The sequence below is a fragment of the Podarcis raffonei genome, chromosome 3, assembly GCF_027172205.1.
Source record: "Podarcis raffonei isolate rPodRaf1 chromosome 3, rPodRaf1.pri, whole genome shotgun sequence".
Classification (NCBI taxonomy): domain Eukaryota; kingdom Metazoa; phylum Chordata; class Lepidosauria; order Squamata; family Lacertidae; genus Podarcis; species Podarcis raffonei.
Genome location: NC_070604.1, coordinates 21,328,545 through 21,353,412, shown reverse-complemented (window position 1 = coordinate 21,353,412; position 24,868 = coordinate 21,328,545). Strand labels below are relative to the sequence as shown.

At 42.1% G+C, this 24,868-nt stretch overlaps 1 protein-coding gene across 1 annotated transcript in view; it reads left to right on the top strand.

The window, feature by feature from the left end:
* Positions 1 to 1,132: 1,132 nt before the first annotated feature.
* The window catches only part of TPO (thyroid peroxidase), a 40,015-nt gene continuing 16,279 nt past the window's right edge, over positions 1,133 to 24,868 (top strand). Inside the window, exons 1-7 of the mRNA XM_053380784.1 lie at positions 1,133 to 1,226; positions 2,685 to 2,769; positions 6,946 to 7,115; positions 7,892 to 8,024; positions 10,537 to 10,666; positions 11,441 to 11,647; positions 23,433 to 23,948. Of these exons, the coding sequence (XP_053236759.1) occupies positions 1,133 to 1,226; positions 2,685 to 2,769; positions 6,946 to 7,115; positions 7,892 to 8,024; positions 10,537 to 10,666; positions 11,441 to 11,647; positions 23,433 to 23,948 (1,335 nt within the window). The remainder of the gene's footprint in view (positions 1,227 to 2,684; positions 2,770 to 6,945; positions 7,116 to 7,891; positions 8,025 to 10,536; positions 10,667 to 11,440; positions 11,648 to 23,432; positions 23,949 to 24,868) is intronic.

Here is a 24,868-nt window from a genome sequence, read left to right as displayed (position 1 = left end):
AGAGCAAGTTTATACTGAAGGCTGGAGCCTTGGAAAGCATATCACTGTAGTGTTTCAGGAGAATGAGTGCCAGTGATAAACAACACAGCTGCAGAACTTCAGCAGGAAAAAAGGTCAGATTCTAAAACTTTTGTTTCTTGGAGCCCATATTTTTAGCTTGAAATACGTAAAAAAACTTGCCTTTGTTGTGTGTTTTTTGTGGGCACTATTTCATGCAGGGATTTTCGAATCATACACACACAAGCAGTGTGACAATTAAATATGCATGCAGGATTTTTCATCAGCGTATTGCAAAGGTGAAACCAAACTTTTATGATGGGTTGAGTAGTTTCTCTACTCCTGAACTGGTTACCATAGACTTGATTTATAATGGCATAGGAGTGCTCAACTGAAAAGCACTGAGGTGATCTTGAAATTTTGTCTTCGGTACTAGATCACTGATAGCAGAGACATATGTAGAAGCTGATGTTGAGGTTGATATTGAGGTTAATATGTGGAGGTTGATGTTGCAGTTATCAACTGATGAAAGGGTGTATATGAACCACGGTTCTGTTCCAAAAGCATGTACCTTTAGGTTTAATTATGTAGTGTAAATTATGTTCATCTATAAAATATGCATTTTCCCCCTCCAGCTGCAACCAACAACCAACTTCCTACAAACAACATGCATTGGCTTTAATGTGATTCTTCTGAATTACAGCGATTTCAATCTAGAAAGTTTTCAAGGTTTTTTTTAAAAGCAAATAAAACATAATAATGTAATTATGTGTACTGTTTTGAAGTTTAATTGGAATATGGGAGGCATTTTATTTGAAATATTTTAAGCAAACTTCTGCTATCCCATTTTCCTTTGTTAATTAAACTCTATGCAAAATAAGTTGTTTATTAATTTAACAAATAATGTCACTTGATTGTAAGAAAACCTTTAATCAGTTTGTTTCAACTTTTGTATCTCATTTTATTTATTTTTACATAGATTAGATGGTGAAGGTTAAACTTCTGATTATTTGAATCTTTAAAGAGACTGAAATAGGATCAAATTTTGCACAGCTAGAAAACTACTTATGTATATGCTGCTTTTATAAACTGTAGTCCTAGTTTCATTCACTGTACTGCTTTCATTATTTTTCAGATGAGAGTATTCATTTTCTTCATAATTTTAATAACAATGGTCAGTGTGGCTGTTTTCCTTGTTTTTGTCCAATGGGGCAGGAATGACTTATTCAGTAAGTAAAAACAAAAACATTCTTTACAATACAGGGGGAAGAGGGGCACACATAATGCCCTAAGTATCATTTGATGTATTTGGAGGGGAGGGACCCTAATATCATTTTTTTAAAAAACCTCTTGGTTTACTTTATTGAGATTTTTTTATAGGATTTTATTCCCTTGTTTGGAGTAAAGAAAAATCATTCACCTTTTCTGTCCCGATAAAGTTTCAAATATGTAGTTTTAAATTATATTTTATTTCATGGCATGCTATTTTTTGGGAATTCACACTTCATTTATTACTTTAATCTTTAGAAAGCCTTAACATCAGGGTCCCATTCCTAATTGTGTATTGATGTTGGTCCACTAGCTGCAGCAGTTAGGAGTCTTACAAAACGTTCCAAACCCTAGATCAGGCACCCCCAACCTGCAGCCCTCCATATGTTTTGGCCTACAACTCCCATGATCCCTAGCTAACAGGACCGGTGGTCAGGGATGATGGGAATTGTAGTCCAAAACATCTGGAGGGCTGAAGGTTGGGGATGCCTGCCCTAGATCCTCATTGCTGGCTCTGCTGTTAGGGAGTTTCCATTGCTGCAAAAGTCCCTGCTGTATCCAGCAAAAAACAAAAACCAACTTACACACCACCCCAATCTGTAAGGTACTAATCAGTCAAAGGCCTAGTTGAAGAAGAACATTTTTGCCTGGTGCCTAAAAATATATAATGAAGGTGCCAGGTGAACTTCCCTGGAGAGAGCATTCCACAAATTGGGTCCTCCCTTAAAGAGGGCACGTGTTGCGGTGAGACCTGGCAACCTAACCCTGTGTTGTGGGTGGGTATGATTGGATAGCCACAACACCCAATTGGTAGGTTCCTTGATGCTGGGTTTGATCAGGCCAATGGTACACAAGCTAAATGGATCAAGGGACCTATTTATGCCCATGCACGTGACCCAGAGCTTCCTCTTTTGGCTTGTGCATTTGGAACACCCGCCCACCTCTTCCTACTTTTAGGGCTTGTGCGCTTGACCTTGCTATGCTGTCGTGTGTCGTCTGTCATTGGGACAGGGGCACGGCAGGAATTTTCCCCACTTGGCTGATTGGTCGTTGCCATTTGGGTTTTGCCTGCCATGTAGCAAATCATCACAACTTGTAAGGTTCTGGTTCAGGTGATAGGGATGGGAGAACACTCTCGCCATCCCTATGTGAAGTGTATTCCGTTAAAGGACTTCAGAGACACGATGGTGTGGTCAACCCCTGAGAGGGGATTGTGCCTGTTCCTGAGTCCAGGGGGGTATTTGGGTGGCGGAGATAGCCTGTTCCCGGCTTTCCACTTATCCAGGTGTTCACCCTAGGCTGACCTATGCTGACCTATGTCCCATTCATGGCATGTTGCATGCTTTTGTGTATTGCTATTACAAATTATGTCAAATTATGCTTTGGTCCTGTGGTGACTCTCTTTTAAACATGCATAGGAAAAGCAAAAGAGCATGGAATTAGGAGAACTCCGCAGGAAACCACTTCCATCCAAGGTGAAGAAACAACCAGAAGAGGAGAAAGGTGAGATAGCAACCTCATACCTGGCCTTGCTCGGTGATCTCTTGCAGGTGCCTGCTTACAGAATTTCCTGTCTACATTCACCTTACAATTGCATCAAGGCAGGACAGAATAATAAAAAAAGCCTTCTGCACTTCATAATTTACATATGGGACTCTGGATTACAATAATAGGCTTAAAGTGGAGACAAAGATTTATACTGATTAAAGCACTGATTCCAGATCATGCAGGCACAGAAACCACGAGGGTGGTAGAAAATGAGCAACTTATGGATGATTAGAATCTATGCTCGTGGCAAGAAATTCTGTTAAGTATTCTAATTCTTCCAACTTTGTAACTGCAACTTGCAGCAAAACAAGGCCCACATAACTTACAACAAACTATTAAACTGTGTTGTGGTTCCAGAGGAGAGCTGGAGGAAACCCAGGTACAAATCCTTAAAGCTCATTGGATGATCATGGGCCAGTCCCTGTTTCTTAGCCTAACCTACCCCATAGGATTGTTGTGAGGATAAAAGAGTTGAGAACCACACATGCCAATTGATGTGCCTGGAAGAAAAGCAGGGTTTAAAGGCAATATATAAATAAACGGGATCAACGTATTATTTGTACACTCAGAGGTGGTATAGATAAATTAGGGGTTGGCTTTTGCTGCCCAGCTCCCCAAGGGACTCTGGGTCTCCTCAGTCCATGATCAGTCAGAGAAGAATGGATAGAGGCAAGATCCAGTGAAAAGCAAGGCAGATCTTTATTTTTCTGTTGCAACAGAGTCCCCCCCCCCCTTGCAAGGAGGTAAGACAGACGCAGAACAAAATTGTACAAGCCCCTTTAAAGACTGTATATGTTGCCCCACCCCTTGGTCAAAGACCACCCTAAAAGCATCATACATACATCACAACTTCTAGGGCAATCACTCGTAGCTGAGTGAGATTGTCTTCCATGAACATGGTCTTAACAGTGAGTCCTTAAGTGACTGTAGAGGCCAATTCTGGATCCACACATCCTTCCACAGTGGGGACATAGGTTTCTGGGTGGGAGTTGTTCTTGGTGAGGGTTTGCCAAATGTGTCTTCCTCTTGGCATGTTTCTCCCTTTTGTCCTGAGTTCGAGTGTCTTCAAAGTCCATGACACCTTTGGTAAAGGCTGTTCTCCAATTGGAGCACTCGCAGGCCATTGTTTCCCAATTGTCAGTGTTCATACTACATTTTTTAAGATTTGCCTTGAGAGAGTCTTTAAACCTCTTTTGCTGACCACCAACTTTCCATTTTTAACTTCAGAATAGAGTAGTTGCTTTGGAAGACAATAATCAGGCATCCGCACAACATGACCAGTGCAACTAAGTCAATGTTGAAGAATCATTTCTTCGACACTGGTGATCTTTGCTTCTTCCAGTACACTGGCATTAGTTCACCTGTCTTCCCAAGTGATGTGTAACATTTTGGGGGGACACCGTTGATGGAATCTTTCAAGGAGTTGGAGATGGTATTTATAAGTGGTCCATGTTTCACAGACATACTGTAAGGTTGGTAGGACAATAGCCTTGTAAACAAGCATTTTGGCTTCCCTGCAAATGTCCCAGTCCTCAAACACTCTGCACTTCAGTCGGGAGAAAGCTGCACTTGCAGATCTCAGGCGATGCTGGATTTCAGCATCAGTGTCGGCTCTTGTGGAAATATAACTGCCCAGGTAGGAGAAGTGATCGACACTTTCCAATGTTACACCATTGAGCTGGATTTATGGCATTGCAAAAGGGTTGTTTTGTGCTTTTTGGCGCAGCACTTTGGTTTTTTGAAGGTTGAGCGATAGGCCAAGCTTTTCATAAGCAGAAAGGCTCTATTCCAATGGCATGAGTATCATGACGACCGGTGGATTCTTATCTGCTGCATCCTTCATCTGCCTTCATAGCCGTCATAACATACCGCTTGTTATCTTCCACCTGTTCTGCCGTTGAGGACTTTTTGAACCATTCTAGCTTCCTCCCCTTTGACCTTACTGCCTTGGGTGACCCTGCTGGGAGTACAAGTCTCCCAATGACGTCACTCACAAGGGTCATAAAAGGTAAAGGTAAAGGACCCCTGACAGTTAAGTCCAGCCGCAAAAGACTCTGGGGTTGCAGCGCTCATCTCGCTTTACTAGCCGAGGGAGCTGACATTTGTCTGCAGACAGTTTTTCCGGGTCATGTGGCCAGCATGACTAAGCCGCTTCTGGCAAAACCAGAGCAGCGCATGAAAATGCTGTTTACCTTCCCGCTGGAGCGGTACCTATTTATCTACTTGCACTTTGACGTGCCTTCGAACTGCTAGGCTGGCAGGAGCAGGGACCGAGCAACGGGAGCTCACCCCATCGCGGGGATTCAAACCACCGACCTTCCGATCAGCAAGCCCTAGGCTCAGTGGTTTAGACCACAGTGCCACCCGCGTTCCTCACAAGGGTTATAGGAACGTGCAAACCCACTCACCACAAAAAGGTGATGATCCATTGAGTGAGATAGATCACATAAGTAGGTGGTCTACAACAAAAATTTGAGAGTGGCTCTCTCCTATCTGTCAAGGTACCTAATAATGTTTTGCTGATTGCATTACCTGGGCAGCCTGGCCATTCTTTTGAGATGGTAAATACTATAGTTCTTGCAGGCATACCTTATTCATACACAAAATATGCCCTTAAGACAGGATTTGTAAGTGAAAAGACCTACTGGGAAAGGTTTCTCCAAGATATTTCCTTCTGCAGAGGAAATACTTGAGTAATAAGAAGGGCCAAGATTGCTTTTGGGATTGTTGTGTGCTCTAAAATAATGTGTAATTTTCTCAAGGAATATTTCCTAAAATTTGAAGGGTGAAGGGTTGGTTTTCTGTGGAGAGTGTGTCTGCTATGTGTATGCACCTTAAAATTTTTCTAACAGATGTATGTACAGATGTATGTACAGGTGTAAACTTAATATCGCAGCTGTGTGGGAGCAGCAAAAAGCATTGCACTGAACATTCACTAAATTGCATGAATGAAAATAGTAATTTGCACTGTTTTAAGTAATCTACAAATCATTAATTTTGAGAGTGTGTTCAAATTCTCAGCAATGTTTGGGGAGAGCATGCTGAACAATGTTAATTCGTGCCCTGAAGGGGTGTTCTTTACCAAATTTTAATAATCCTTGATTTTGAAGCATCAGTGGTGCATTGAGACCAAGAACTTTCAAACTATGAAAGGGCGGGGGGCGGCAGAGTGGGAAACAATGAAGGAGGGAGAAAGTGCATATTTCAGATTTGATCTTCAGAAAGTAACAGGGTGCACAGCACTGTGAAAACCCAAATGTTTAGCTCGCAAATAACTGAAGCAAGAGGCAGTACAATACAAATGAGTTTCAGCACTGCCCTTGAGGATGAAAAAGCACTCCTGGGTTGAAGAGGCAGTTTCTCATCCAGTTTCAGATTGGGAAGCTCTTAATCATTCCATAGAAAGGATCTCAGGGTTATGTTTGCTGATTTAATGAACTAAGTTTTGGAAGAACTTGCGCTGAGTGAACAAGTTTCATTCGTGACCTCAGCTTGAACTTGAATCCTAATAGGGAAATAGATTTCTTTTGTGGTTTTTCTTCCTTTCAGACTGCATTATTTTTACTGCCCCCCCCCCATGTACCAGGTGTTGAACACACACTTATTTGTTTGCAGTTAACATTAACACTGCCAGTCATTACTGGCACAAAAATCCCTCTAGAAAGACTGTTCCTATGTACTGTCCAGTGTCTCACATATCTAACTGCTCTCAGATCTAATAAAACGAACCAAATTATGGATTTAATAATAATAATAGATTTGTTTTGTCGTCCATCTCACTGGGTTGCCCCAGCTACTCTTGGTGGCTTCCAGCAAATTAAAACATTGTCCACCGTTTGTGAGTTCTAGGTTTATGTATGTTAAACAGAGTATAATAAATGCATACAATAAATATACCATGAACAGCTTTTGCAGTCTATGATAGGAAGCACAGACTGAGGTAGAAATAGAACACTTGAATCTAAAAGGCCAGGAATGTGCTTGAACAGAGAGAGAAAAATGTATTTAAAATACCCACAAAGAGAAGCTGATAAACAATGATGGAGCAGTAAGCGCACCCATGAAAATACTAAGAGATGACAGCGTAATTAAAGGTTTTTTTTTCATCACCATTATTTCTTTCTTCTGTAGGCTTCTCAAAAGACATGATACAATGGCTCCTTCACAGTTTTGGGCATTTTCCAAATATTCATATCAAGAGACTCAAGCTATCTCTCAAGCGGCCGAAAGCATGGAAGCTTCGATGCAGGTTTTGAAAGGAAAACTTCACCAGAAGCATAAACGTTCCTTGCTTCCAAGTGGTAAGCACAAGCAGATGCTCACAAGGATCCCTTGTGGCTGCTTAAGGGTTGTGCTTCTTAGATTAAAGCAGTATTGACTTCATTCTAGTCTTATTTTGCTGCAGGTAGGACTTAAATTCCTATCTGGGCTGTGCACACAATTGAACACAACTGAAAAGAGGCCGCTTTTTGTGCTTCAGGGAAGAAATTCAGATACTCCAAATAACAAAAAACACTTGCATCAGTGTCTGAGATCCTGATGCGAAGTTCATCTCAGGAATGCTTTAAAATGTTTATTTTTGTTTGGCTTGAGTATACAGTTTACTAATGTTTCTGGACATGTAAAAAAACAACAATAAGCACCTAAGAAAAATATTTGCATTTTATTGCAAATATGCAACTGGCATTCAAACTGTGTGTGTGTGTGTGTGTGTGTGTGTGTGTAGTGTGATTCTTGCATCAGTATTTTGAATGGTGTTGCACCAGTAATTGCAGTATTATTAATTTGCGTTGTTGCCCAAAGCCTTTTGAGAGACAACATTTAAAAACATTAATATTCTACCATTAAAAAGAGAATAAAACAACTTCCAAAACAGACACAGGATGTTTAGGCAGCATACTAGCAACAAAACAATGTAGTCTATCAAAAACATTGGGGAAAAGATTAGATTTTCTGTGGCAACGAAAATATGTCAAAGAAGGTGCCAGGCAGGCATTGCTGGGGAGAGCATTCCACAGATAATGAATGGTAGTCAAATGCTGTGCACAAAGAGTGAAGCCGTGTTTTTAATTTCCAGATGTGTTACCTGCTGATGTTCTCATGATGATTACCAATGTATCTGGATGTCTACCTTACATGCTGCCACCAAAATGCCCAGACAATTGTATGACCAGGAAATACAGACATATCACCGGAGCTTGCCAGAACAGGTAAATCTTACAGCAAGAGGTATAATTATGTTGACTCTCCCCCTTGTAATGCAAAACAGGCTGGCCTCCCTTGTTTTTCCTTGGGCTTCCATACTCACTTAGTTTCACATTGAAACTCTCTGGGTTTGCTTCATTTGAGAATCCTTAGAATTTTTACAAGCTTGTTTGAAAAATATAGTTGTGATTAAGGATAAATGTTTGCTGTTTAGCCCATAATGGACGCATCTGTTGGCTGTAGATGTTTGTGGGAATGTGCAGTATCATTTAAACCCTGAACCATCTTTGAGGAGCCCCAGTAAGTGCTTTAATGTTACATGTATATTGAATCTGGCAGTTCAGTATTAAGATATACAGTGGTACATTGGTTTAAGAACAGCTTAGTTTATGAACAACTTGGATTAAGAATGCTGCAAACCCAGAAGTAGGTGTTTTGGTTTGTGAACTTTGCCTTGGAAGCAGAACATGTTCCACTTCCTGTTGAGTGTAAATTGAGTCCCCCACTGCAATGGGAAAGCACGCCTTGGTGTAAGAACGGACTTCCAGAATGGATTAAGTTCGTAAACCAAGGTGCCACTATAGTTAGATTAAGCAACCTTGCATATAAAGAAATATATAAAGTGTAGATTTGCATTCAGGCTGTGAAGTGGAGCTTTATATGAACACAGGTTGCCCTTGGCAGATGATGGACTGTGTCAAAAAATTGTACCCTACACTTCACTACGGATATTTCTGTGCATTCTTCCTTGAACACAGCACTCTTGCTCATGTTGCTGAAGATTCGGGTTTCCCCATTTGTTTCAGCTGAGGGAACAAATCCATAAGCACACAGAATGTGCTTGCAGTTCTGTTTGCCTCCCCACCACTTTTGAAAAGAAAGGTTTCTTACCCCAGTAACATTCCAGTGATCTTCTAAAATATTAAAGCAATCAGGAAGAAAATCACTGGTTAAGCTGTTAAATTAACATATCATTACTTTTAATTGAGTGAAATAGCACTATGTGCAGTATTTTATGCCATTTCAATAAAGACAAATCAGCTGTAACTAATCTGAATGCTTTATTAAGGCGTACGTCAACCTTCAAATGTGAATTATCGCAGTTAATTAAATGTATTACTGTCCCACATTGCTTTGCAAATTGAGCCCCTTTGTATACTGAAGATCAATGAAGTATTACTAAAATAATTGTTCCCTGTTAAGTGTCCCTAAAGAAACATAAGTGTATGACTAACTTCGTGTAGATCATCTGTGTCTTTCTGTACAGTTGCACCTTGCAGCGACTCTCCTATATACAGTGGTAACTCAGGTTACATACGCTTCAGGTAACATACGCTTCAGGTTACAGACTCTGCTAACCCAGAAATAGTGCTTCAGGTTAAGAACTTTGCTTCAGGATAAGAACAGAAATTGCGCTCCGGCGGCAGCAGGAGGCCCCATTAGCTAAAGTGGTGCTTCAGGTTAAGAACAGTTTCAGGTTAAGAACGGACCTCTGGAACGAATTAAGTACTTAACCCGAGGTACCACTGTAGAAGGAACAGTCTTTTTTGTTTGGTGCTCCAGTAAATATCTGTTCTTCTTCCTATCATCATCATCATTCCTTACTCATTCTTTAGTGCAGCCTTCCCAGGCTCCAGAAGTTGTTGGACTGCCACTCCCATCAGCCCCAGCTAGCATGGGCCGTGGCAAGGGATTGTGGCAGCTCTACTACAAAACATCTGGAGGGAAGGAGATTGAGAAAGCTGTTTCAGGCACTCCGAGAAGCTTACTTGGGACTTTGTGCTTTCACCTATGTCTTTTGCACAAAGAAAGAATTAATTGCCCCCAGGTTTGGGGAGCTCTGAAAATAGCAAAGGGCTTGCCATAGCCCACTAAACCCATGCAGTTGAGTGTGCACGGACATGAAATTGCCCTCCATTCAACGTGAAAACCTCTCATCTTTTTCAACCTCTTTTCTTCCTTATTCCCAATAATCACATGGCTTTGGGTGATTTCCTTGAGATCTTAGTTTTCTTTCTTGCTCTTGAGCCATATTCCAAGAGGTCATAATAACATGAGTTGTGTTTACAGGCCAGGATCCAAAGAGTTACTACTTCAGGAGTGTGGAAGGACTTGGGCACGCCAAGCAAAATGTTTGACATCTCCCCTTCCCCTTTCCTTATGCCATACTGCAAATTCCTTCAAAAATCCGCTCCAGATTCAAGAGAGGTATATCGCATGGTATGGAGTGTTGCCTGTTTGATACCCACAAGTTCAAAGCTCCATTGAGAAAGTGGAATTTGTTCCATGGCACTTTGGATCCTGGCCACAGCCTCCAGCTGTAAAAAGTTTTGCAGGGGATAGCTGACCTTAAACTTGTTCCATACTTATCTCAAGTTTGAGGAGTTGCATATGATTGCTTTTCATAAATCTGTCACTGAATTGAACTCGTAGATTTTGAATATTTGCCCACATGCCTGCTGCAGTTAATGTTGCTGGTTATATCAAAATGTCTTCTAAAACATTTTAATTGCCTAGGGAGCATCCTAGATGGGGAGCCTCCAACACAGCCCTGGCTAGATGGCTTCCTCCAGTTTATGAAGATGGACTAAGTCAGCCCAAAGGATGGAATTACGGTTTCCTACATAATGGATTTCCATTGCCGTCGGTTGGTACTCTGTGAAATCATTAAAATGTGTTGTTTTTTTATAAGAGATTTCTATACCCTGCATCAACAAAGTTTCCAGGCATAGAGCCACAGCACAAGAGAGAATGTGATTAAGGAAACAAATAAAACCCACCCACTAAACAGTAACAAATGAGACTTGCTTCCAAGCAGAATGGCACAGGATCGCAGCGCTAATGTAGCTACCACGCAATAAGGTCCTTTGTTTCTGCCTAAAGATGATTAGAGACAAGCTTCTTGCAGGAGTGGCTGCCTGGGGCTGTGGGTGCCATGCAGCGTGTGTGGCCCTGGCAGTGAAATTTGTGGATGCCTGGCCCCTTCATGGGGAATTTGTGTGTGCTCGGGCACCCAGGGCCCCAGGGAGTTAGCACCTATGGGTTCTTGTTTACCGCTTAGAGCAGGACTGAGAAACCTATGGCTCTTCAGATGTTACTGAACTATAACTCCCATCATTCCACTCCGTTGACTAGGCTGACTGAGGCTGATTGGTTTCCAACAATCCAGAGAGCCACAGTTTCCCTATCCCTGCCTCAAAACAACTTTGCCAAGAGAGAGGGGGGGGTGTGTTAAGCTGTTTAAGTTGTACATGTTTAACAATTTAATAAAACTGAAATATGTTTTTAAAATAGAACAACTTTGTAACTTACATTATTTTGGCTAAAGTGGTACGTTCTTGGCTGCTTTCATCCCCTTTGGCTATTGAATGAAAAGTAAATAGTGTCTCACGTGCCAACACAATTAACTCTTTTTCTCCAGGTGCGTGAAGTGACAAGAAACATTATTGAGGTATCTAATGAGGCTGTTACTGAAGATGAGCGACATTCTGATATGATCACTGTGTGGGGGCAATACATCAGTCATGACCTTGCATTTACGCCACAGAGTGTAAATCGACCTTCCTTTCTGGGAGAAGCAGACTGCCAACGGACCTGTGAAAACAGGAGTCCATGTTTTCCAATACAGGTATCCTTTTGGTTTGTTTTCTTTAAAATATAATGGTTGATAAAAGTAGTTAAAATATGAGAGAATAAATAAGGCCATGTTTATATTTTGTTGCTAAACCAAGAGTTTTATCAGGATGGGGGGGGGGGATTACTATGGTCTTCTGCATCAAGTTTTTCATTCCAGTAAGGAAAGTAGAAACAAATTATTCTCTGTTTTAAAGGTGTCATTCAGTTTAAATTTTCCTATGAGGGCAAAGACAGTGAAACAGAAAATCTAGAAAGCTATTATTTCACTGGGGATGAATGATTTTCAGAGTGTTATCAAAATTCACTAATTTTGAGTTCCTTTTTCAATTAGTTTTTATTGGCCACAATAAGTTAGCATTACAGGTACACTATTCCATAGGAACATACCCAATAATGAAGTCACTATTGTATACACCGACTGGCAATAGGCCTCCAAGATTTCAGACAGTGGTTCTTGACCATCCCTCCCTGGAGATGCTGAGAATTGAATGTGGGACTTCCTGCATGCAAAGCAGATGCTTCTACCACTGAGCCACAGCTGTTCTTGATACTTGTTGTGCTCTAGAAAAAACATCCTTATGTATGTATTGCTATGAAGGGCAATTTTTCTCATTATATTTTTTTTTAGAGTGACTGTGGGCCAGTGACTTTCCAGTGTTTTGCGTGTGAGTCTTTCGCAGCACTGCCTGGAGATGCCAGGGATTGAACATGAGACATTCTGCATGGAAAGCACATACCATACTTTTCCTTGTATAAGACTAGGTTTTTATACTCTAAAATTATGTTCAAAATAGGGGGCGTCTTATACATGGATAGGGACACGGGTGGCGCTGTGGATTAAACCACAGAGCCTAGGACTTGCTGATCAGAAGTTTGGTGGTTCAAATCCCCGCAACGGCGTGAGCTCCCATTGTTTAGTCCCAGCTTCTGCCAACCTAGCAGTTCAAAAGCACATCAAAGTGCAAGTAGATAAATAGGTACCGCTCTGGCGGAAAGGTAAACAGCGTTTCCGTGTGCTGCTCTGGTTCACTAGAATCGGCTTAGTCATGCTGGCCACATGACCTGGAAGCTGTACGCCGGCTCCCTCGGCCAATAAAGTGAGATGAGCACCGCAACCCCAGAGTCGGCCACGACTGGACCTAATGGTCAGGGGTCCCTTTACCTTAAACATGGATAGTGCATAGGGGGGACGTGGGATTGGTTGATGCCATGAGCCGGAGATTGTCAGCAGTGTGTTATTGGTGGCTGCATCAAGGGGTGGTGTTGATTGGCTGTTGCTGCGGTAATTGGGCGGGCAATTGGCTGCTTCTACCAGCGAGGGGACAGACGTTAGCAGGCTGTTGCAACACTCACGAGTGTTAGCGTAGCTCTGGCAAGTGAGTGTTTTTCGGCACCCCCCCCCCAAAAAAGCTCAACAACTCTAGGGAATCTCCCCCCGTTTTCTTAATTTTTTTGTCCCCCAAAATAGGGGGCGTCTTATACACAGGGGGGGTGTTATGCACGGAAAAGTACAGTACTCTACCCCTGAGCTATATGGCGCTTCTCTGAGGATATATGTGAGAATATATATGAGTCTGTAATTCTGCTGCATGTTTTTAGTATGGGTTTTCTATCCTTGAAAACGTGTGTTTGTCAAAAGCAGTATGATCCCTAGAATTAATGAATGCAATAATTTGCTGTTCTGCAGAAGATTTTTTCCTCCTTCTCCTCCTTCTCCTGGCAAACACTGCTTGAAAAGCAGAAGGCACCTTTGGAAGATACTTTCTACTGATTAGCACCTTCCCCTGAAGAATACAAAAGCTCTTAAGCAAAGAATTCAGTGTTCAGTTACTCCTTCGCTGGCTTAACAGTCCCCTTACAGTGCCTTCACTATAGCAAGCCTCCCCATTGCCAGATTATTCATTCCTGCTAGTCACTGTTTGTTTTGACATGAAGTCTTTCCCGTTAATTAAAATTCTTACTCCATTTTAAATTTCCTTTTCTGTACAATGCAAGTCAAGAACAACACAGAATAATGCCTAAATTTAAAGGCCAAATTATAATCCCTTTGAACGAGGAGGTGCACCTACCGAGCCACAGAGACTCCCGTTTATATAGCTATTTCAGATGCAACAGAAACCTGATACTGCTTAGGATGGACAAGGACAAGAAACCTACCCTGGACATACTACAGGCCCTTGCGAAGAATGTGAACATACCCAGCAGATCTGGCATAGCAGTTAGGGACCCAGCCTTTACAACCTACAAGCAAACTTGCTTCTACAGTTCTGGATTTCTATTGGGAACAGGGGTAGGAAGGTGACAGTTGCTTCCCCATCTCTTATGCCATTGCACCTAACAGTTAGGAGCATGGGCTAGTTTTCCCTCCCAATCCAAAATCACTCTGTGAAATCGTAAAAGCTGTGCAGCGAGCCAACAGCAATCTGTGTGGAATTTGCTTCCACAAGAGGAGGTGATGGCCACTAGACAAATTCAAGGAGGCTTTGAAAGAGGATTAGACAATTTCAAGGAGGCTTTCAATAGCAACTATGTACCACTTGGGAATCACAAGTGGGGTCCTGCTTGGGGGTTCCTCTCTCGTAAGCATCTGGTTGGCCACGGTGAGAACAGGATTTTAAACTAATGGGCCTTTGGCCTGATCCAGCAGGTGTCTTCTTATGTTCATATGAACTGGAATTAACTGTTGAAGAAGCAAAGAACATGATGTAGTGGTGGTCAATATGAGGTCCTCCTTCCTATGGCAAGTGGTCAGGGATGACTTGAGCTGTAGCCTTATGGACTGAGCCATTTACTTTGTTTAGTTTACTTTTAGTTGAAACTGAATTCTTGTTAAGAACATTTTGATCAGACCTAGGTTTCACTGTGCCAGCAGGGATAGACCAGACAAAAATGCAAACTCTCACACTTGGAGTTACTCTGACATTTCTGATCTAGATCTTTGTTTCATTAATTTGATTGAGCTAAAGGCGTGTGTGGAATTAAGGTGATATTATCTGGCAAGCTTCTTGCAAATTGGTAAATAAGTACTTATTTGCAATGTGCTTCTCTGGCCATGTTTTTGAAATGCTACCGAGGGTATTTTGCAGAATAAGAATTGTCAAGGAAAGAGTTATCCTGGCTAGGTTTTGTTTTGCTGCTTCTTCAAATAAGAGGGCTCCATAGAGAGATATTTTTTATTATCCTGGACTTACTTCTTCCTGTGGAATATCATCATGCTCTTCCATAGCACACAGATGAAAGTACCACGTCAAGCGCTCCACTTGGGAAATGAGCTACAGAACTGCATCCTGTTAACGGTACAGTTTCAGAATATCTAAAGATTGTTTTGTTTTGTACTTGTTTCCCCCATCAGTGGACGCTGTGAAATTATAGAGCTGGAAAATGGGCATTCTTCCAAACCAAAGTGTTGCCCTTTTCACCCTTCAAAAAGTAGCAAACAAACATGTATTTAAAACAGATGGGGAAAAAAATTTCCAAGGTTATAGTTGGCTACAGTAATACACAAGATTCGCTCCTGGAAGCTCACCCTGAGGGCTCTTTGCAGTCAGGCAAAACTCACTGTTTGAGGTTCCTTCCACAGGGATGTCAGTCAGCAATTGATGGTGCCTCTGCTGGTGTCAGGTGTGGCACCCTCGCCCTCCTGATATTTGTCTTTCTTCCTTTCATCTTAGGCTTTAAAATTGCCTGGAAACTTTGATTGCCTATGCGTTTTGAGAATCTACTGTTGTTTCCCCTTTCCAATTTTTAAACAGTCGTTTTAATGCTTTTTTGTAAGTATAGTGAGAATGTTTATTGCTGGTAAAAAACTTTACTATGCCAGATGGTTTAGGGAGGAGTCTATGCCAGATTATTATTATTAATATTATTATTATACTACAGTGGTACCTCAGGTTACATACGCTTCAGGTTACAGACTCCGCTAACCCAGAAATAGTACCTCAGGTTAAGAACTTTGCTTCAGGATGAGAACAGAAATCGTGCTCCGGCAGCGCAGCGGCAGCAGGAGGCCCCATTAGCTAAAGTGGTGCTTCAGGTTAAGAACAGTTTCAGGTTAAGAACGGACCTCCGGAACAAATTAAGTACTTAACCCGAGGTACCACTGTACATTAAGGTGCCGTTGATTTTTAAAAGAAATATCACGTCTAATTGCACCATAAACTATAAATTATTTCCCCCATGCATATAAGGCTCTCCTGCACGTATAGGTTGTCCCATTCCTTTCAAAGCAGGTAGGACATACATGAATATCACTCATTTAAGGAATCGCTGCATGGATTATTCTCCTACCTTCAGTATGTTGCGAGATTGAGTATTACAAAATTACTGTCCATTTAAATAGGCTCATACAAAGTCTGATGGGTGTGAGCTTCCGCTGTGTAAAATGTAGCAACTGTACTGTGCAAGAAAATTACAAAAGCTGTTGCTGGTGGTCATATATCTATAGCTTATATGCCCCCTACTTTGCACAAGGAAGACTTGACACCAAGGCTAGCATAGCTAACAAAAGAGGCTTCTCATTGTGCCGCCACCTGTCCAATAGGAGCATCCAGAAAGATTTTTCTAAAACATTTTGGGAGGTGTTTTTGTCTCCTTCATAGGCAGTGTGCTATCCTGTGGGTGGGGGGGTCGAAATGCACGTGACCATTCTCAGTTGTGTATTGTGATTGTCGTCGGCATAATAATATTGTCTGGAAATTCTGGCTGTATTTAATACAAAACACAGTTTCTAAAACAAAGGCAGAGAAAGTCAGATGAACCTATTGCAATGGGAAAAGTGTATAGGAATGTGTATTTATGAAACTTTATGGAGCAATTGTGCCACAGGAAGTTCACAAGAATCCTTTGTATCTTAAGTCAAGCTAGTTTTGGCTAGTGTCCTGAAAGATACTTGGTACACTAATTAAAAGATGGATTTTTTAATGCAATCCCAGTTAAGATGGAAATAACTTATTGACGGTTACAAGGTGTTTCAAAGTGGAAGGGACTGTCCTAGAAGGCGTTGGACTCTTCTTTGTGGGAAGTTTTTAAGCAGAAGTTAGATAGCCACCTATCAGGGATGATGTTGTAGTGGCTTTTCTGAGCTGTGCAGGGAGTTGGATGACCTTTGACCTCCATTCCAACTCTCTAGTTCTTGGGAGGGAAATGAGCTCCACACTGGCCCCTTTGGGTCTTGCAAAAATCCTCAAGGGGGAAGGTTTTTTATATGATAATGAGAGTGAACAAGCAGGCAGAAGCAGTTTTTTCTCTCTCCTCTGAACCTGAAAGCTGAGCCAATGCTACACCAGGCACTCATCTGAGCAAAGCATGATGGGACATTGCTTGAGGAAGGAGCTGGTGGATTTGAACTACATTTTCAGGACAGAGGAGATGAGCTCTGAGGATCAAGAGCCACAGAATTAAGGACAGCTGACGGCAAACATACAAATGGTCATCTGTCATGTGTGATCTAGTTGAGATTCCTGCAATACAGGTGATTGGACTAGATCAGGCATCCCCAAACTCAGCCCTCCAGATGTTTTGGGACTACAACTCCCATCATCCCTAGCTAACAGGACCAGTGGTCTAGTATAATGGGAGTTGTAGTCCCAAAACATCTGGAGGGCCGAGTTTGGGGGTGCCTGGAACACTCTGTCACAAGAGACCAGGGCCCTGCGGGACTTGACATCTTTCCGCAGGGCCTGCAAGACAGAGCTGTTCCACAAGGCCTTTGGCCAAGGCACAGTCTGACCCCCTCCTTTGGCAATCCTCACAGAACTCTAGCCCAATGGTTGCCATTAATCTGATTTGAACTGATTTTAGAATGAACTGATTTTAGAATGTTGTATGATTTTACTGTTGTTAGCCGCTCAAAGCCCGGCTTTGGCTGGGGAGGGCAGGATATAAATAAAATAATAATAATAATAATAATAATAATAATAATAATAATAATAATAGATCCTCAGGGTCCCTTACAACTCTCCAGTTCTATGATTCTATTGTTCTATGAACATTCATCCATCAGATGTGGTGACAATTTATTTATTTGTTTATCCGAGAATCCTCGGAACTGTTGTTTAACCCTCATAGAGCTACAATTCCCAGCACCCTTAACAAACTATAGTTCCTGGGATTACTTGGAGCAGGCATCCCCAAACTCGGCTCTCCAGATGTTTTGGGACTACAGTTCCCATCATTCCTGACCACAGGTCCTGTTAGCTAGGGATGATGGGGGTTGTAGTCCCAAAACATCTGGAGGGCTGAGTTTGGGGATGCCTGATTTGGAGAAATTTATGACTGTTAAATTGGTACAAGACTGCTTTAAATGTTTGGTCTGGATGTGACCTAAGCCACTTTTCAAAACTGTCCCAAGGCAACTTACCTTATTAACAAATATGCTATTTATTTATTTATTTAAAAGCATTAAAACATATGATTCAAATCACAAGAAACCAGCCAGTTCTATTAAATGTGCCCAATGCAATTAAATGGATTATATGCCCCTTCGAACAATTTGTGTTTTAGGGTTTGTTTTTCAACCTCGATTTATTTACCTTCCTTTCTTAAGGATTGAGAATAAGAAACATCCCCCTGAGCAACGGATTTCTTTTTTCAAAATAGAAGGACCCTCTTGAGTATGATAATTACAATTCAGAGAGAGATTTTAATAGCTGGTAGCTATTTGATGGCCTCTGCAGTAATTAATAAAAAAAAAGTCAGCGTCGTAATTATATTTTATTTAAAATAGCCTTGGTGATAAATACAATCAAATAGCTGGAAATATTTTCTTCTAATGATTCAGGATGAAACATCCTGTGAATATACTGCCTCTAATTTTAGGCAGAGGATCTGCTCTCTTACTCTTCAATGTGAAAAGCTAAGGTCAGGTGGGTTCTTTTTAGCAGAGCTAGAATCCTGTTCTAGAAGTATTTCTTTATTGATAGACTTCATCAAATAACCGAGGTGGGTTGTTATCTTCCTGCCAAAGGAGGAGGCAGGAGGCACCTAGAAGGTCACTAGTTTAGGCAAGGTACTGCCCTAGGATCCATAGATCATGTGAGTGTCTGCAGAGGTTCTCTTGCATACAGCTGTACTTGCCCAGGATGAGGAACCTATAGCTTTCCACATATTGTCAGGCTCCAACTCCCATCAGCCCCTGACAGGGATGAGTTAGAAGTCCAACAACATCTGGAGGGCCACAGATTGCCCACCTCCAGTCTACACAATTGGTAACTTTGTGTTCACGATGATAATTGTGTGGACAGAGCTCCGCATGTGTATAGGGGCTCTGTTCAAGTATTCAGATCAAGGTATGCAGGTTGAAAATATAGCCTGATACTCCTTTCCATGTGCATCAAAGTCTTTAAATTCATTTAATCTTATCCGGCAGAGCTTTGCTTCTGAGTTAGCGCTTGGAAATGAGGTGAACTACAAAGAAGGAGCCTAGTTCATTTTGGTCCTGTAATTTCTCAGAGCACATTTTTTTGGAGCATTGATGATGACTCCTAGGTACAGTGGTACCTCGGGTTAAGTACTTAATTCGTTCCAGAGGTCCGTACTTAACCTGAAACTGTTCTTAACCTGAAGCACCACTTTAGCTAATGGGGCCTCCTACTGCTGCTGCCACGCCACCGGAGCACGATTTCTGTTCTCATCCTGAAGCAAAGTTCTTAACCTGAAGCACTATTTCTGGGTTAGCGGAGTCTGTAACCTGAAGCGTATGTAACCTGAAGCGTATGTAACCTGAGGTATCACTGTATTATAAAAGAGCACATACGATTGTTGCAAGCATTGGTGTTGCTCTTGCGGATCACATAGGATTTGGGGTCTATGTAGGATGATGTTTCACAGTGGTTCTGTGATTGGAACACCACATCTATTTTTCTTTCCTAGAAAAAAAGAAGTATCCAGGGGAGGGGTTTATTTGGGTCAGGATCATTGAGGGTGGGGAGCAGAAGGCATCTGTGTTTCGGCTCCAATGCACCATCTCTAACCCAATTTGCCCAATGAACTGCAATGAGCCACAGAAGGTAAAACTTTCAGGTACAAATTTATGCCTCTATATTTCCCCCTTGTAATAGACAAGCTGAGCTTTCCTTCTGGCATGGTACTGTGCAAAGGAAATAACTTCATGTAAATACAGTACAGTAAGATGTTCTAGGTTGCAAGAACAAGAAGACATGAGGCATGTTTGATGTCACTTAAAAAGCAACATAGTAAGGACATAAACAAATAAATTAAAATAAATGAATGGGTAATAACATACATAACATAGGGACACAGGTGGCATTGTGGGTTAAACCACAGAGCCTAGGACTTGCTGATCAGAAGGTCGGCGGTTCGAATCCCCACGACAGGGTGAGCTCCCGTTGCTCAGTCCCTGCTCCTGCCAACCTAGCAGTTTGAAAACACATCAAAGTGCAAATAGATAAATAGGTACCGCTCCAGTGGGAAGGTAAACAGTGTTTCCGTGCGCTGCTCTGGTTCGCCAGAAGTGGCTTAGTCATGCTAGCCACATGACCTGGAAGCTGTACGCCGGCTCCCTCGGCCAATAAAGCGAGATGAGCGCCACAACCCCAGAGTCGGTCACGACTGGACCTAATGGTCAGGGGTCCCTTTACCTTAATAACATACAAAATGCATTGCATGAGGGGAAATTGTTTTGCAGAAATGTGTATTTGAGGCAAAATTGCATACAGAAGTATGTACATTAGGATAAATCCGCACTAAAATGCTGGTGAGCTTTCAGGAGGACTTTTTAAAATGTAGAGAACTTACGAATGGGAAAATGAGAAATGGGGAGAAACAAAAACTGACAGATTCCTACCCCTCCCCCTGCCACCGCTTGGTGTGTTGCAAGAACCTTTTCACCTTAGTTCACTAAGTAATTAAATGCCTAGTGAATTTATTCAGATTCTACTTCACAAACAGCATTTCAAAAGAATATAGGATCCAATATAGTCATACCAAGCAATAGTAGGAACAGTGTTGCCATAGATTCACTTGGTGCTCTGGCTCTGAGGAATTTACAGTTTAAATGGGAAAGGCAAGAGAGGAAAGGAAGAGAAGAATGAAAGAGGGGTGGATATGAGCATTGGGAGTTAACCTGGGCTTAGGCTCATTTTCAGCTGGGGGAATGGAGGTCCACTGGATCCTAAAAATTCCTTCTCTTCAATTGAAAGGGAAAATAAGATGCATCTAAACGACCAAATTAATAAAGGAGGCAAACACTGCATCAGGGGAACATCAAGCAAAGAAAACACTTGATTACACAACAGAGGCAATAAAGGCCACGATTAACCAGAGAAATATTCATTGTCAAAATAAAGGATCACTCCTTGGAACTGTTTCCACTAAACTAATGAGCAAAGAAGTGGGAGCATTTATTAATCAAACAAGTTTTAATCAGCTTAGAAGATAAGCAAGTATTTAACATAATAGCCTCCTTGATAGCATTCCCCACAGTAATGAGTTTTCAGTGCTATTTTAGAAAAAAAACCACCAACACGGCCTATTGAATAATGTGGGGGGAAAATGTCATTAAGCCACAGATTTTAAAGCTCCATTACAAGTATCCTTCAGCCCTCATCATCTCATTTAAATCTCAGATTTCCTCTCTGTGTGCCTGGCATTTCCCCCATTCAGTCTGGTTTTTCTCCACCTGCATTAACACAAATTTTAAAATCCCCTTTTTGTTTGTTAATAGCACCTTGAGCATGGAACAGATTTGATGCATTTATAATGTAATATATGATACCTGCAAGATTAATATAGGGGTTTATAGAGCTTATCTTGACTTCTAGAGTATATGCTTAAAAAAAAAAAACTACTCTCAACAGCAAACAGAAGAAAAGGTGGATTAGGTCAGCAATCTCTACAAAGCTGGTGCTTTTTTTCTTTATCAAAGCACTGCAGAGGTTTCCCTTGAGGGGTTATTTTAGCAAACTGTATTGAAAAGTACCAGCCCTTCCTTAACAATCGTACATAATGGCAGAGAAAATTTGTCCTCTTTCCAAAGTTTGGTTATCTTTTGAAATTCACAACTGAGAGAGTTCCCCATGAGGGAACGGCCCATTTTTCTTATCCTGCCTTGTCATGGTTCATTACATTAGGTGATGTGTTGCTAAACTTCAGACAAAATGGGTAGGGGCAACAGGGCCAAGGACAAGATGGAGTTCCATCATCTCCCATTCGGTGCACAGAAGCCTACTTCAATACAGAACAAGAACCTTCCCTGCAGCTGAGGGCACCAGGTTAGCTTAGGGGTTGTAGGCCGGCCATGTGTACACACAGGTCTACCCTCCCAAGACCTTGCTTTCATTCTCTCCTTTCCAGCATCTGCTAAGCCAGCTGACCCTCATTTTGTCTAATCATAGGCCCTGGCCTGGCGGAGAAACACATTTCTAAGTCGTATTTTCTTGTAGGTATGTCAGGTAAAAAAAATGTGTATGTGGATTTTGTGCATCCTTCATTTTCAAATACTGCACGTACACACGCACACATATACCTTTATTCTGGTGGGCTACTGAAAACCTCCCATCATTCTTACAAATATCTGAGAAATTGGCCAATTGCCTGCCCTGGACAGGATTGCACTTCCTTTGAAGGAGCAGGAATGCAATCTGGCTTCTGGTTCCAGCTTCGCCCCTGGAGGACCTAGGTAGCCTTGGTGGTAGCTGAGACGGGTGTCAGCATAGTGCACCTCTGCTCAGAGATCGACACTGGCTGTCAATTTGTTATTGGGCCAAATTCAAAGTGTTACTATAAAGCCCTTAGCAGCTTAGGAACAGTTTACTTAAAGGGCCGCCTTACCCCAATTATGCCTGTTTAACCACTTTGTCATTCACATGAGTAATACATGTATTTACAAGACCAACACGCTATGTATTCTCATATTTTAACTCTTCCCCCTCACCCCACCAAAAAACACATTTTAAAATCAGAGCCCATATGTTGTGAAACTGCAAATGATATCTGTGTCCATTAAAACTTGGGGGCCCTTTGAGTGATTATGTATTGATGGGGTATTAATTGATGCCTAAACTGAAACTGCAGATTTTCCATTGAATAGATTTCAAATAAAGACCTGGAACTGTAAAATGGAACACAATCAGACCAGCAAAACAGAAAAAAAAAATCAATATATTCCTTTAATTTGCCTGTGGAGCCCAACTGTTTAACGTAACAACAAAAGGATTTGTCCTTTCTAAACAAGAGCATTAAACTGCTTTATGCCAAGTGCAAGGGGAAGGGTGTGATTTGTGCACATGCCCCTGTTCCCTTGACAACTGATGTTATGTACTGAGTTGAATAGGATCCAAAAGGCAGCAGTCTGATTGGTCCTAGAACAATAGGATCAAAAATGCAGCTGTCTGATTGGTCCTAGAACAATAGGATTCAGAATGCAGCAGTCTGATTGGTCCGCAGGAGCCACCCAATCCAGCTCCAGGTGGAAGTGAATCCACAACCTGATTGGCCTACAGGAGAATCCCGGAATTAGCCAATCACGTGCAGCCCATTGTGTAAATAATGTATATAAAGCAGATATTTTGGGGAAACATTCATTTCTCCTCACCACTATGAGCTGAATAAAGAGCATGAAATCCACGCTCGACTCCGAGTATATTTCAACTGATGTGTCATGAAAATGAAAGAGGCCTTCCACTCAGAGATCTAATCCACTGTGTGCACAATACACCATAAGAAGCAGCCCTAAGAGTTCAACCACATGTGCATCAGCAAGAGTTGTGTCATAGTTGTGCAGTATGTTCCCTAACGAAAGGTATTTACTTAATCCGCAGGTTTTTGCCAATGATACATTCTCTACGAGCCTGAACTGCCTGCCATTTTACCGCTCATCCCCTGCATGTGCCACTGGCCACCAAGGATTTCTCATAGGAAACCTCTCTGTCTTAAATCCAAGGCAACAGATTAATAGCCTCACCTCCTTCCTTGACGCATCGACTGTTTATGGCAGCACGCCCACAACAGAGAACAAACTGAGGAACCTGACAAGCGAAGAGGGCCTCCTGAGAATAAACACACAATATTTTGACAATGGCCGCGAATACCTTCCTTTTGTGGCCCAGGTGCCTTCCCTTTGCACTCAAGACCCCAAGGCGGACAAGGAAGAAAGGATTGAATGCTTCATGGCGGGAGACAGTCGAGCTAGCGAAGTCCCTTCACTGGCAGCTATGCATACACTTTGGTTGCGAGAGCACAACCGCCTGGCAAAAGCGCTGAAGGAAGTCAACCCTCACTGGAGTCCTGAAACTGTCTATCAAGAGGCCCGCAAAATCGTTGGCGCGCTGCATCAGGTAAGCTGACACTTACCTGCGTGTCATTGCGCGCTATACTTTTTGATTCTGATGCTATACAAATAACAAAGTGTGTTTGGGTAAATAAACATGGGAGGGGGTGAGGATTGTGCCCACTATTCCTGCCCTTGTTCAGTTGAAGATGCAAGTGGGCCATGCATATCAACTGCTCTTTTCAGGGCCCCAGAACACTGAGCCTATGCACAAGAGTGTTGACATGGGTTTGGACCAGTAGGCATCGAACCCATCACTGCGCCCTCTCTATCTGCAAGCTGCCTGTTCTCCCAAGTCACTCTGCTCACACACCCTGTACCCTATTAGCCAACTCCTAGGGCCGAAGGTCCCTTCGGGCCCCACAATAAAATATTTGAGGGAGCCAGACCCCCAAAGTTAATGAGCATTGTCATTCAGTGTGTGCTGCATCTTGTGATCGATACAAGGCCCCTCCAATATTTTATTCAAGTTGGCACCTCTGCCCTCCACACAGACAACTTGTATGCATAATGACTCTTCCAACTGCAGCTTGTGACCCTTTCCCCTTTTATGTAAGAAGACACATGATGATTCAGGTCAAAGTCTATTCTAATATAGCATCCTGTTCTCACAGTGGCCACTTAGAAACCCAAAAGCAGGACCTGAGCACAACAACTGGCATTCAGAGGCCTGCACTAACTTCAACACTGGAAATAGAACCTAGTTATTATGGACGTGGGTGGCGCTGTGGGTTAAACCACAGAGCCTAGGACTTGCCGATCAGAAGGTTGGTAGTTCGAATCCCGGCGACGGGGTGAGCTCCCATTGCTCGGTCCCTGCTCCTGCCAATCTAGCAGTTTGAAAGCACATCAAAGTGCAAGTAGATAAATAGGTACCACTCTCGCAGGAAGGTAAACGGTGTTTCCGTGCGCTGCTCTGGTTCGCCA